This window comes from Lichenostomus cassidix, chromosome 3 (genome assembly GCF_008360975.1).
Source record: "Lichenostomus cassidix isolate B80296 chromosome 3, HeHo_3.0, whole genome shotgun sequence".
Lineage (NCBI taxonomy): Eukaryota > Metazoa > Chordata > Aves > Passeriformes > Meliphagidae > Lichenostomus > Lichenostomus cassidix.
The window spans coordinates 81,761,089-81,775,257 of NC_139483.1; the positions used below are offsets into that span (position 1 = coordinate 81,761,089).

General features: G+C 38.2%; 1 protein-coding gene across 1 annotated transcript in view; it reads left to right on the plus strand.

Annotated features, from left to right (window-relative positions):
- Window positions 1-14,169, plus strand: part of COL12A1 (collagen type XII alpha 1 chain) — a 100,405-nt gene that overhangs the window by 26,478 nt on the left and 59,758 nt on the right. The window contains 6 exon segments of the mRNA XM_085056489.1: window positions 7,769-8,038; window positions 9,907-9,963; window positions 9,966-10,018; window positions 10,020-10,173; window positions 12,085-12,277; window positions 13,183-13,304. Coding sequence (XP_084912615.1) covers window positions 7,769-8,038; window positions 9,907-9,963; window positions 9,966-10,018; window positions 10,020-10,173; window positions 12,085-12,277; window positions 13,183-13,304 — 849 coding nt within the window.

Below are 14,169 nucleotides of genomic sequence, written 5' to 3' on the forward strand. Positions count from 1 at the left end.
CTCCAACTATCTTATAGTCAAGTGGCAGGAAATGAAAAATCCAAAGTCTCAGATGTTTATGAAATTTTACTGAAACATTAAATGGTCTCCTGTGATTAAGGATGTTGGCAAACATTCTTCGTGCTTTTAGTAATTTATTTTGTTCTGCATATAGAGGAGAACTCACATGGGCAGCTACACTTAGACAAGGGTATCCTTCAGCAGAGAGAAAACAAACCCAGAAATTTTCAGACTGCGCTAACCTGATCTGTACGGACATGTCTGCCCAGGCATTTTCATTGAAGGCCATTCAGTTATGTTTGTTGTCTCCAAAGTATTTTGGAGCAGTTACAATTTGTCCTCTCTTCATCTGCTTTGCTCTGCATGGTAATTTTTCAGTGTTTTGAAGTGGCTTGTTTGTTTCAGGATTTGCAGGAAAATCAATCCACAGAAATCCAGAAATCATTCAATGTACTTGATATCATTTACCATCTGGGTAATCTCAGTTTCTCCTTGTGTTTTTCTTTTTGCTAAGCATATGCTTGCCCTTATTGTTTCTCTGCATAAAACAGAGAGGACAAATACTCCCCCAAGTAACTGTAGATAATCTCTTCTATAAACTGTTTGCATAGCTCTCTGGTCCAGCCCAAAGATAAACACATGCCAGAGGATCAGCATTTTATGAACTGCTCACAGACAACACAGTGAAGAGAGTTTAGCAAATGAGTAATCAGAAAATGACTCATTTCTGAGAGTGCTATTCCATTACCAGGTGATTGTTATTCAGAGAGAATTAATTTATTTCTTTTCTTTTGGTGTTTTTGGAGCAGGAAAGGGAAACAACGTATTTGCCCTGTTGTTGAAGGAGTGTGCTTTCCTTCTTCATTAATCCAGATTTTAGGAAATTTATAGTGCTCTCATCTTTATATGGCTTCTTTCAGTCACTGGGTGATTTTGTCTACAGTTATGAAGTACCATCCAGAGGTGAAAATTCTGGAGCTTTATATTTCATACTGCTTTAAACATAACTGCATGTGCAAAATATGTGCTGTAGAAAAAGCTCCACTTTTATTCTCTCACTTTCAAAAGCGGTGATCCATCACTGGGCAGCTTTGGTTGGAGCACTTCTATAAAGGTGCCATGGAAAAATTTTCCTCAGACATACTTTTTTGGCTATGATTCCTCTCAGCTCACACAAAGTTGTTGAAACTGCTAAAGTAAATTAAATCAGTGTAGGCTGCCATTTGCCTTGGGGTGGAACAGGGCTTGTGACAGCTGGGAGAACTAAACAAATTAGCACTGATGGTTATACTTGATATTATGTAATAGAGATTGAAGAACAAGCAAGAAACACCCATGGAATGTCTTAGGGAAAAGTCTTTCTCTTATCACCAAGCACTCCAAACAATATTTCAATATTTCTTGGGATCATATGATCTTTATCCAAGTCTTCATACACCAAAACCAAAATACAATGAGAAACATGGTGAGAGTGGTGAGTCTAAATGCAGCGGACAGCAAGCAGTTTGTGAGAGCTACTGTTTTTCTAATCTGTTTTTTAATAAGAGAAGTGGTTTTAAGTCTGGCAAGAATTTGATTTTCTGCCCAAATGCATGCTGTCAGATGAAAAGAACATACTGTACATTAGCTGCTAAACAGATTAACTTTCATAATTTGCAGTTGTCTTAAAGAGTAACAAATTCATTTCTAGATTAAGCAATCTATACAGAAATGCTTAATCCCAATACATGTCTGAAAAGCCTGAAAGCTGAAGATCTGGTTTATGTGTCCTTTTGCTGGCAGCTATATGGTTTTCAGAAAAGTTTTAAAAATATTTGAGTAACTGACTCTAAGCAGGGAAGTCATTACTGTTTCAAATATGAATTTCAGAGAAATTTAGAAAGAAAGGCTGGTTTATTTTTAACTTTTTTTCCCCCAGAAAAATATTCAGTGATCAGATTTCCATCTTGCTTGCACTGAGAAATTTCCAAATATTTCCAGTTATATCAGTGAAGATCCTAGGCTAGACACACTGTTGGCAAAAATGGACAAAGTTCCTTTGACATGAGTGAGGTTGCTGGTCTCCATTAGCAGAAGTGTCAGCCCATTTTGTTTCTTACCTTTGTGCTTTTTAGAATGAACAAAAAGAGGCACATTGTATTATATTCAGGAGATAAATTTGAGAGATAATTATGTCATAGCTTTCTCCCCTTTAGAAAGAGAATCTTTGTTTCAGTGATAGAGGGCTCAATCCTTCCATCCGGTTTGAGGAGTAGCTATTTGTGTTGTGAGAATTAGGCTGTACTAAAGCAATATGTGAAAAAAAGTTGTCGTGACTGAGTCATTTTCAGTTTGAAGTGATTTTCTGTTGTATATTTCTCTTATAATTTAGGTTTGGGGATTTTGGAGGCAGGCTCTTTTCTGGTCAGAAAAGGGATAGTAATTCTTTGGTAAATAAATTATTCCTTTTTGCAGTTTCTGTAGTAACATAAGAATGCTTTAGAAATTAATGACCTCCTACAGGCAGAATAATACAAATTCAAGTGACATTTTCTTACAATGAGGTTTTTAGCATATCACAGGGATTTTATGTAATGGTCAGACTGCGAAGTGTTGCTTCCATCCTAAGAGAAACAAGGACTCAGTGTCCTCAGGAGATTTAATGCTGTTTCATGCATTTTTAAAATTATACATTCCAAGATTTTTTGAGTGTGACATTTGAAACTGACTTGATAATCTGTGGAAAATTATCTTAATTTTATCTAAGAAATGAAATATATATAAAAAAAAAACAACAGAGGAAAGGTTGAGTGAATATTAAGAAGATATTTCTACACTGTTAACTTAATAACTTTTGGAAAAACAGATAGACTATTAAGGGGACTGAATGTGAACACTTGTTGGCATTGTCCTAGATCAGGGACTCAGGAATGTTCTGGCCAAAGTCCCCCTGTTTTGGGTCAGAACTCCCCTGATTGGCATCTTCTTGCCTTTCTGCAGAAGAGAATAAACCTACTCTAATTGGGTCACATGAGGATCCCTCTGTGTAATCAGTCTTTGGCTATCCACTGCACCATGCCCACATCCCCTCTCTACATGCCTGAGGGCTGCTTTCTAATCTCTTTGGGAGGGAGGGATATCAGCCAACCCAAGTGACTGCCTGCTCCAATGCTGAGGAGAGTTTGACCATCAGAGGAACACTGAAGGGATCCTGCTGTCATCTCATCTGATGCATACACTTGGATCCTTGGCTGTGGCAGCCTAGCCTGCTGACACAATGGGATACTTCTGACTTTTGCCAATTGTAAACAAGGCAGGACTCAGGCCAGAATATTTTGGTATATGCCTCTGCAAGTGAAGGGTTATTTAGTTGATTCTGACATTTTAGGATGCTGGCTTACAGAAATCCTATGTTTAACTTAAATGAAACATGGCTTTGCTCAGAATTTACCACTGCAGTTTGATTTTTGAAATCTGGTTTTAAAAAACACATACAGAAAGCTGTTTAAACTTTGGGCCCAAACTGCATGTAAAAATCCCACTGAGATCAGCTGGAGTTGTGTAAATGACTCTGAGGGGAAAGGCCATTCGAATAAGGACATTTGATTTTTATAAATGTCAACGTTTTAATTTTAGCTGATTCAGTCTTGTGTTCAATAACAGCAGTGATTGCTGGAGAGCTACGGGAAGTAAGCCAAGTGGACACAGGGAAACTGCTTTAATATCATACTGTGTCTCTGGCAGACTACAGTGGAAAAACTTAATATGGAAAGTGGACATTGCAGAAGTCCAGAACAGGGTATAAAAGCACCTGACTGAAAGTTACCAAGTAAATTTTTGAGTGTGTCTGCTCTAAGTGATGGTAGCGATGTACAGGGGACTGTAGGCAGTGAAAAGTACTCTGAGCTAAAAATTGCCAAGTGAACCTGAAGCTGGTGAATGCCTTGCTCTCCCAGGCAAGGATTTTCCCTGCAAGCACTTTGTTTTCCTGTGTCTGTACTCACCAAGGTTTACAGCTGTGCTTACCCCAGCTGGTTAGGTGCTCCAGAGCATCATAGGACCTCATACCTGTTAGGGAATAATTTTCAAAAACCAACTCCTTCCTTGTTTGCTGTTGTCTTGGGGCTGTATGAAGTGATGAACATACATTAGCTTTCATTTCAAGTCAAGAAAAATCAGGAGGCATTTGAGAGCCGCTTGTGGGCCAGCCAGCCAGCACTTTCCTTTCTTACGATGTGCGTTGTCTCTTCATGCTCCTTATCCATCCTGTTTAAACAAGCAGCCAAGAAGTAGATGTTCAACAAGCATTTCTGAGCACATTGACCAAAGATAAAAAAAACAGTGTTCAGGAGTTACAGTTGTAGATTTTTGTGTGTACATAAAATGTAAGCAAGTTACCCAGCTGTTTTATTTTAATCCAAGGGAAGAATATTTCATAGTTCTAATTGTATGTTTGCTAGTGACCACATTATATCAGTGTTATTGTGGAACATAAATGTGTTTCTTGACTCTGAGTGTAGCAGCTTTGGTTATATTTCATGGACTCCTAATAATTTAAGACTTACAGTTGGACTGCATCTTAAACATAGTTGTTCCCCTAATAATAGATAAAAAACCCCCCGACTTGTGGGAGATCAAGTGAAGCAGAAAAAAGCTGTGAGTGAACTTCCATCTCACACGTGAAGTGCAAATCAAGTTAGTGTGTTATGTTAAAGAAATGTTCTCAGTTGCAGTGTAACACATAAAAAGTCTAATTTCCCTTAGTAGGTAAGTTGTCTTGTCAGCAGTTTCCAACCATTTGAAGTAAAAATTTTCCATTTAGTTCTAGTGGTTTGGTAGGAATCCCAGTTCCTTTTCCCTCTTTTACCTTGCCTTATAAAAAAGACATTTAGTTCCAAAGAATATTTCTTTCAGAACCAACATATTACAGTAACTGCTGTTCATTATAGTCCATTCCAAACAAATTATTTTCCTCTGTTATTTAATGACCTCAATAATGACTTAATCAATAAGGGTTTTAAATAAGAAGTTATTTTTGCAGTATTTCCAACATATATCATTAGCTGTAGTATCCAAGAGTAGACTTGCAAAAAATTGTGCTGTGGTAGCAGATACTTTAATACTGAAATCATGTTGTGGCAGAGCCGTGTTTTAAAGTAGCCAAAATAAAGTGACTTGTATATTTATATTACATTAAAATATGGAAAGAAAGCTTTTTATTGTGAGACATCTGTGCATTCTATCAAGTTAGGTTTTCCATATTTTTTCCATTTGGATTGCCTTAATATTTTTTTTATTGTATGAAAAAGCCAAGATTTGAGAGTAGGAGCTTGAGAGCAGACAGAAAAATTGGTGTAATTTACTTTTGAAGGCAAATCTTTTTTTCAGGCTTCCAGGAAAATTGTTATTTGGAGTTTAGATTGTGCCCTGGCTTTCATTTAATGCAGTCACTGAATGTGGTGAGACTTCATGCAGCATGAGTTGAATCAGGCCTTTTCACTATAACTTTTTCACTGTATGCAATTGCTGTTGTGAAATGATAAGTGAACTTTACCAAAACTTCCATATCTTAACCTTTTTTTGAAGAGCAGATGCCATAAAATGTGGTAATTTATATTGTGAGGCTAAAAATCGGTTTGAAGAGTACAATTGTAAGAACTGATGCAGAGTTAGGATGGAAAAAGAACTGTCTCCAGAAACACATGATGGAATGTCCTTAAGACCGAATTAAAATCAGAAAACCCCCACAACACCAGTTCTGCTAGCTATATTTAAGAGTCATCTTTGTGATTGTTGTGGTACCCCCTGATTATGTATTCTGTGTAGTTGATGAATCCTTGATAGGTTGACATTAATTTCTATTTATCATTAAGCCAAGTGGGATTAGTTGGCTCACTTTTAATGAAGTTGCTCTGGCAATGAGACATTTCTGAGACAAAACTTTCTACTGATAGTCTTGTCTGCCTCAGTGGGATTGTGTTTGGAAATGTTGCAGACTGTGGTGGAAGTAAAAGACAAATGAATATGAGAAGTAAAATCACAGTATATGAGCAACTTGTTGCTCAGCCTGAAACTGCTTCAGGCTTCTGAATTTAGTGAGGTCTGTTCTTGCAATGAGACTGAGTAGTGGAAATTGGATAAGAATTGAATTCCTCTTTGTTCAAAGAATTTTGATTCTGGTCCTGTGGCTGCTAAGGATTAATATAGGGATATATTTTTATCAGTGAGAGTAAAATTTAGCTGTGATGCCATGAGGCCACCCCAAGTGTTTAAGTCCTCTTGCTAAGCAAGAGTCTCTCAGGAATGTCCTGTACAGTGAGAAATACCACTGAGAATACACACCAAAGAATTGAGTACTTCTTTGTCTATGTGGATCTGGTTTCGTAGAGCCCTTTTGCAGATTTCACTACAGTGAGGTTGTTGCACTAAATCCACCAGTCAGTGCTCCTTTCCTGCCATCAAAAGCAAGCCATTGCAACACAAAAATTGAACATATGTTGTAAATGTACATTAAACATTAAACAGAGGCGCTCCTTTCACTGCACCACTTTAGACCAATGAGCTTCAATTTTAAGCAATGGAATTACTCTGGTGTGTTAGGTGAGACTCATGTATCTGGCTGACAAGTGGATTTCACAGACTAACGAACTGCTTCCTTTGTTCCAACCTGGCTGAAACAAACTACAGGGAGGAAAGAGGTACAGGTCTTATGAGTGGAAAGATGGAGAGTGTTTTCTACAGTAAGTGTGGCAAGATGTAAACACACAGCAAATTAGTTGTGAACATAAAATGAAATAGATGATCCGGTAAGTGGGACTCTGGAAGATACTAGTACTAATAAGTAAGAAGATAAAGTTGTCAGAGAGAGGACTCTCACTGATTAGAGGGCTGGGCAATCCTGAGCCACATGAAGTTCAGTAAGGAAAGTGCTGGATTCCACACTTGGGATGGGCAACCCTGGATGTATGGACAGACTGGGGAATAAGACGCTGGGAAGCCATGCCACAAAAAGGGACCTGGAGGTCCCGGTCAATGGAAAGTTGACTATGAGAAGGCAGACAGGGGCAGGCACTGATCTCTTCTCTGTGGTGACCAGGGACAGGACCAACGGAATGGCCTAAAGTTGTGCCAGGGGAAGGTTAAGTTGGATATTAGAAAAAGGATCTTCATCCAGAGGGTTGTTGGGCACTGGAACAGCCTCTCCAGGGCAGTGGTCACAGAAACAGCGTGACAGAGTTCAAGGAGCATTTGGACAATGCTCTCAGGAACACGGTGTGACTCCTGAGGATGGTGCTGTGCAGGGCCAGGATCTGGACTTGGTGATACTTTTGGGTCCCTTCCAACTCAGCAGATTCCATGATTCTGTGATTCTGTGTAAAGTCCCCAGTATTTAACCCTAGAAAAAAAGGTACACGCATAACTATGAAGATGAATGAATGAAATAAAATGATTTTTTTGAGAGGTAAAACTTACCTAAGTGAGCTGCACTACATTTAAGCACTGTCTTCATTCCAAGTCTTTGAATACTGCCATTTTTATTTTGCATAGTGTAAAGCATGACTGCTAAGTATCTTGCCTGGTAAGGATAGGATCATTCCTAGTTCAAAGTTAGCTTTAAGCATTATGTTGAAACATCCAAGTATTTTCTCTTGGAACTACAATCATATGAAAATAATACTGACGGGAAAATTTTGGTTTAGCTCTTAAGATCATTTGATTTTTACATTTGTACTTTGCTAACTTTTGCTATTTGTATTTAAGAGATAATTTACTGTTTTCTTTCTTGCAGAACGTGGATCACCACGTAATTTGGTTACCACAGACATAACTGACACTACAGTTGGCTTATCATGGACACCAGCTCCAGGAACAGTTAACTATTATAGGATAGTATGGAAATCACTTTATGATGATACCATGGGAGAGAAGAGAGTCCCTGGAAATACAGTGGATGCTGTGATAGAAGGCTTGGAGCCAGAGACTAAATACAGGATTTCAGTATATGCAGCCTACAGCAGTGGAGAGGGAGACCCAGTAGAAGGAGAGGCTTTTACTGATGGTAAGTGTAGTACATTACTACTATTTGTAACATTCTGTTCTTGATGAAATTATAATTTTTTAAAGAAAAATGACATTATTTTTCTTTATTTTTTTTGTTGTTTTTATTTCCTGAAAATTTCCCCAAACCAAAATGCCACCTCAACTTAGTTCTGGCATTTTGTTGAACCATTAAAAAACCCACAAAATCTCTTCTGTCAGATAGGTTTGGATTCTGCAAGAATTATTTTGAAGTTAAGATATGATTTTGTCTGCATAGTACTCTGAAGTCAGCCTTTCATAGATTTGGTGTGGCTGCTGAAAATCAACTAGTGGAAATATGGGTAGGGCAGGGAGGAAAGTTAGGGTAAATTCCCACAGAATCAATGAGTTTCCTTTCCAAGCTATTGCCCTTCCAATCTTCATAGTCCTCAAACTGAGGCTGGCTGGGTGATTTTGTAATTTACCTTTCTGGAGCCCTTCTTTTTCTTATTTGCCAAACATTATGTTGTATTTGTCAAAGCAGGCTCAAGCCTCTCCTAGAGTGTAGGCAAAGTTAAAAAACACATAGACTAAGTATGGCTTGTTGATTTATAGCAAGAATTGGCAAGTAAAGGAGTCAGAATGAATGAAGAGATGCCCTGGATCAGGCTTGACATTTCTGTTGTTTGCCTAAAGGGGCCATGTGAAGACAAAGCCTGAGGGAGAGCTCTGGGGAAGCATCATGTGTGTTTACATGTTCTTATTCTCTGTCCTAAGTGTCTGTTTTGACTACTGTTGGAGACAGGCTGCTGAACTGCTTTAACCTTTGTCCTTGACCCAGTGCAGTTGTTCTTAAGGTTTTGCAAGAATAGTGATTGCTGCTGTTAGTAAGAGCTGACTCCCCAGAGTCAAAGGAGGCTGCTGTCCCACGGCTTCTTTCTTTGCTCGAGCACAGCAGCATTAGCTCTCCTAGCTTTTCCAGGTTAAGTAGGCAGCTGAGCCATGTCATTTGTTCTGACTCTTTGTGTTCTGACTGAGGGAACTTGCTATCAGGCCTATTAATAGCCCCAGACCTGAGACTAATATTGTATCTTTCTGGTACACACACAGTTAGAAATTGTCAGTTCCTAGGAACTACAAAGCCTACCTTACTGCGTGGTGAAATACTGACCTATTCCACCAAGCCAAGAAGGTTTAGCTTTGCCAAAACCTTGATGGCTTATTTTGGCTGACAGCCATCATTGCATACCTGTCAGTTCACTTGGGATTATTTATACCATTTGTACAGTCTGGAAAATATCTCTTAGAAGCTGAATGCTGCAATTTGTCGAGAAAATGCTTTATTAGTTCATGGTCTTTTTTCAGCACATATGCTATGTTGTGATGAGTGATTTTCCAAGCATTTGGAAAGTCACTCACCTCTATTTGCAGGTTAGTTTGTATAGGGTTCAACAGCCAGCAGCTTAGGTATTTACCAGTACCTTATCAGATCTGTAAAGTAAAACCTTAGAAAATCTGAACTCTATAGGACATTGTGTTCATGAAAAAACAATGACTTTATCACTTTAATTTGAGAGTGCTGAGTCTATTATTTTAGGGATTACTAAAAAGTGTGACTAAATAAAGCTTTCAGTTATGCTGTGTCATCATGTGATTTATACGTCCCTCTTTTTTGTCTCAGTAGTGGAAAGCACACTTCTATTTGTTTAGTCCATTACAATTAAAAATAATAAACAATGACCTGTGAGATTCCCATGTCCTCACCACAATCAAATCTTAAAGAGGACAATTTTATTTTTTAATATGGCAGAACTAATTTTGTAGTCATGCATTTGAATATATATCTGTATATGATACATATCTGTATATGATAAAGTAAAAATTTATCCATATTTTTACACTGAAAAGTGTCACCAAATGCCAGGACTGTGACGGTAGACAATGAGACAGAAAAGACAATGAGAGTTACATGGCAGCCTTCACCTGGGAATGTCCTGTCTTATCGAGTGTACTACCGACCCCGCAGCGGAGGAAGGCAGATGTTTGCAAGAGTAAATGCTCCGGCTACAAGCATAGTGTTAAAGCGACTTAAACCCCAAACTACATATGACCTAAGTGTTGTTCCATTTTATGATTTTGGACAAGGGAAATCAAGAAAAGCAGAAGGAACAACAGGTATGTACCACAAGGTTGTACAGGATTTCATAATGCAAGCTTTGTGCTTAAAATTAATAATCATGAAACATGGAGCAGCATGGTGGAGTCTGCCAAGATCATGAATTGACAGGCAAATTGAAGAAAATGTTAGAGGTTGAGAAAAGAGTTTGATTTGTTCAAAACTTCACTGTGGCATTGCCTGAACACAGCTTTTTGCTGTTGATATTAGAGGGTATAAATATGGTGTAAAACCTGTTTAAAAATACTAGACTTGCTTTGAAATGCTGTCATCAGAAGTAAAAACAAGGTGTTTTGTGAGGAAGACAGACTACTTGATTAAGTGTTGTCATCTGTTTCATAATTTGCCTTTTGGTTGTGAGTATTGATTCAACAGCTACCCAGTATCCTGTTATTTAAGTTTGTCTTCTCTGATCACCATAATTTCTGTGGAAAACCCAAGGTACTATAAAGGGGGAGTAGATAATTTTGAGGCTTCATCTGTGCAAGTCTGACTTCATGGTCTTTTGGGTAGGCTGTCTTCTCCCTCAGAAACTGAAACTCCTAAACACTTATTAAGGCATTTTTGTGGTGAAATGAAAACTCATTTTCTACCCTACCTTTAGTGTGAATCTGATGTTGGTCTTACATTTTGTAAGGAGATGTTCTCTAGATGTTCATATCAACCAGATTTAGTGTCAGTTTTCTGCTTCAATATATGGAAAGTCATTACCAAAAGAGAATTTGTTCCAGGATGTTTCTGCCTATGTGACCCTGGTGCTGTTCATGAAGTACTCTATAAATAGTTCATGCTATTTGCTGTTCTCTTAATATATGTTATATTGAATAATGACAGGAAGTAAGATAAAGGTATCCTAACAGTGGAGAAATCAGTAACCTCAGTTACTGAAGAAAGATTTCTTCTTAACCTAAAATGTGGTTGATATAAAGGAGTCATGAAAACTTGATCAGCTCTTGAGCAATATCTAGTTTTTCAATGTTGAAAATTATACTGAGATAAACTTTACATCATCCAGCTGCTTTTGATATTTGAACTCTTCATCTTGATACAGATATGCCTCTCTGCTTTCAGTCTAAATAACTGGTGGTAAACACTCTTTGGAAGCAAGTGCGGCCTGAGTGATCTTTTTAATTGAAGCTGTCATAAAAATTCAGGGAATATAATGAGAGATGAGACAGAGAATCTGTATTTTTCCTTGAGAGTGGAGTGTATCTACTGTTTCTCAGCAGAATTCACAATCTGAGGACATTTATGGTATTTTGGCTATAGTTACACAATTGCATAGGCACAGGAACAAAGCAAACTCTTTTTTCCTCTATCTTTCATGCCAAAGCTATAGTGGTGACTTTCTGTTTACTCTAATTCCCTTTTTTTTGCAACATTGAGATCACACTGCTGCAGTATTTCCCACAACTGCACTTTAGAGTGGCAGAAAAGCAAACGTTGCACAAAATACAAAAGCTAGCAGCAGCTTGTTAACCACTCTGCCTGTGGGGAGTGCCCTGCAGTGGGCAGCTGTTAGTCTTCTGAGGAAGTTGCTCTTGACCTAAAAACCTCAAGCGGTTTGGCTGTCACTCCTCTGAAGAATTGTTTTTTGACACACTGCCACACCTGTGGTTGGTGAAGTTGCTTGAGCTGCCAGGAAATTTACTCCTCAGTCTGTTGACTGCAGAGGGAGTCTCAATGATAAACTTAGCCCATGCACCTATTGGTTAGATAGCTAAAGTGAAGTGACAGAAAACTCACTTTTCGTTCCTTAATATTTGTCCTTGTGTCTAAAGAAAGGAACAAAAAGTTTAGGACATTCACTACTACTGGATTTGCATATATATTTTTACATAAAAGCATACTTATTGATTTTTTTCCACGTGTAGACCTGATCTCAACCCTTGTGTTTCCCACCCTTTCAGCTTCTCCCTTTAAGCCACCTCGAAATCTGAGAACTTCTGATTCAACTATGTCAAGTTTCCGAGTCACCTGGGAGCCAGCTCCAGGGAGAGTGAAGGGGTACAAAGTAACTTTCCACCCTACTGAAGATGATGGGAGTCTTGGAGAATTAATAGTGGGGCCATACGACAGCACAGTGGTATTGGAGGAGCTTAGGTACGGATATTCCCTCATGTTAGTTTTTATTTTGTTTTATTTAGTTTTGTTTCCTTTAAATAGCTTTAGCCTAGGTTTTCGTTTAATCACGATCTGGAATTGAAATGCCTGGCAAAATCTACTGTAAGTAAGAAAGTAATTTTGTCAATAAGTTATGAAGATCTTGTTATGCCATCTCTGAAAGGTACCTGGCAGATCTCTTTCTAAGGTTATCCATTTTACATCACTTGTGGTGTTCTCACAGGAACTGAAGGAGGAAAAGTTATGGGAGGGAGCTGTATTGCGTATTTCACGTATGAGAAAGAGAATGGAATACTGGAGGATATTTGGGATTTCTAAAGTTTCCTCTCAAAAGTTCCTTGTCTCATGTTTCTTAAAAGATGCTTAGTTTAGCTCATGATTTGCTCTCTCAGAGGCTTGGATTTTTAAAGCAGGCTTTACACCATGTCAAAATCTGTTAGGCAAGTATACTAAGTATAAAAAAAATAGGATCATTAAGTCAAAGAATCCTACAGTCACAGAATTGTTTCTGTTAAAAGGGACCTCAAAGATCATCTGGTTTCAAACTTGTTGCCATGCGCAGGGACACCTCCCACTAGATCATGTTGCTCAAAGTCCCATCCAACCTGGCCTTGATGTCCTGGGATGGGGCACCCACAACTTCTCTGTATTCTTCCCAGATTTAAATAACTTGAATGAGGAAGACTAAAGGTATAGAGTGTAAAATCAGCATTTAAATTGTTGAAATTTCAATGTCCTGTGGAAGAGCTAGTATTTGGGCTTTGCGTTTTAGCACCTTCTTTTCCATGAGGTATTTCTTTTCTGTGAGAATTTTGTAAATGAAGTGTTTAGCATTTAATGAGACAAATGACGTTAGTTAAAGGACACCTGTTTAACTATTTCAGGGCAGGAACTACGTATAAGGTAAATGTTTTTGGGATGTTTGAAGGAGGAGAGAGCAACCCTCTGGTTGGACAAGAGATGACCACCCTTTCAGATACTACCACGGAGCCATTTTTATCGAGAGGTAAACATGACTAAATTGAAGAAAAGGCAGTTTTTAACTTCTGATTAAATAAAAAAGACCAGAAGTTTGCTATACCTCCTTTTTGTTTTTCTAATATGCATACATACTTTTTTACAGGATTCATTATACTCCCTGCCCTGATGACATAAACCCTGGTCTGAAATGACCACAAAGCCTGCCCCAGTTCACAATTCTAGTCCTCGGCACCCTTTAGATGATCTTACAAAGATGATAACTCAGGCAACCTATGTTTTGCTGATTATTCAAAGCCATCTGCATTGCATTTTCCAGCCGTCCACATCTGTGTTAAATCACATAAGGTCAAATTCTTGAACAGAGATCATGGCTCATCTACAGGGGTGTTCGCAGGAGTAGAACAAGGAATTTTAAGCAGATTATTGGCCCTTTGCTTGTCCTTATATGGTGACTTTTCCTTTTAAGACTGAGATGATATAGTGAACAAAGATCTGATAGTTGTGAATGTCCTAGTGTTAATGTATACTGTTTATGTTCAACATACTCATTATTTAGTCTTTTGGTTTTTTGCTATAGTAGGAGGAGGCTTTTTCAGAAAGGCACTTGCAGAGTGCTCTCCAGTATCTCTCTGGGAGTTTCTCACTGTGTAGCTAAACCTTTCTTTCAAGGTTTCAGTGAATGATATTAACTCCCTTTGGTGTGGCCTCTGCATGTTAATAGTTGTGCTCACCATACCCTCAATTAATACCAGCGGAAGAAAGTTTCAGGGTTCAGTACTCCTTCATGGAAAGCATAAAAAATCAGGTCTACTTCTAAACAGCTAAGTATACGTGCATAAGTAAAGACTTTTCTGCCATTTCAATATTTGCATAACCATCAGAGAGAATTT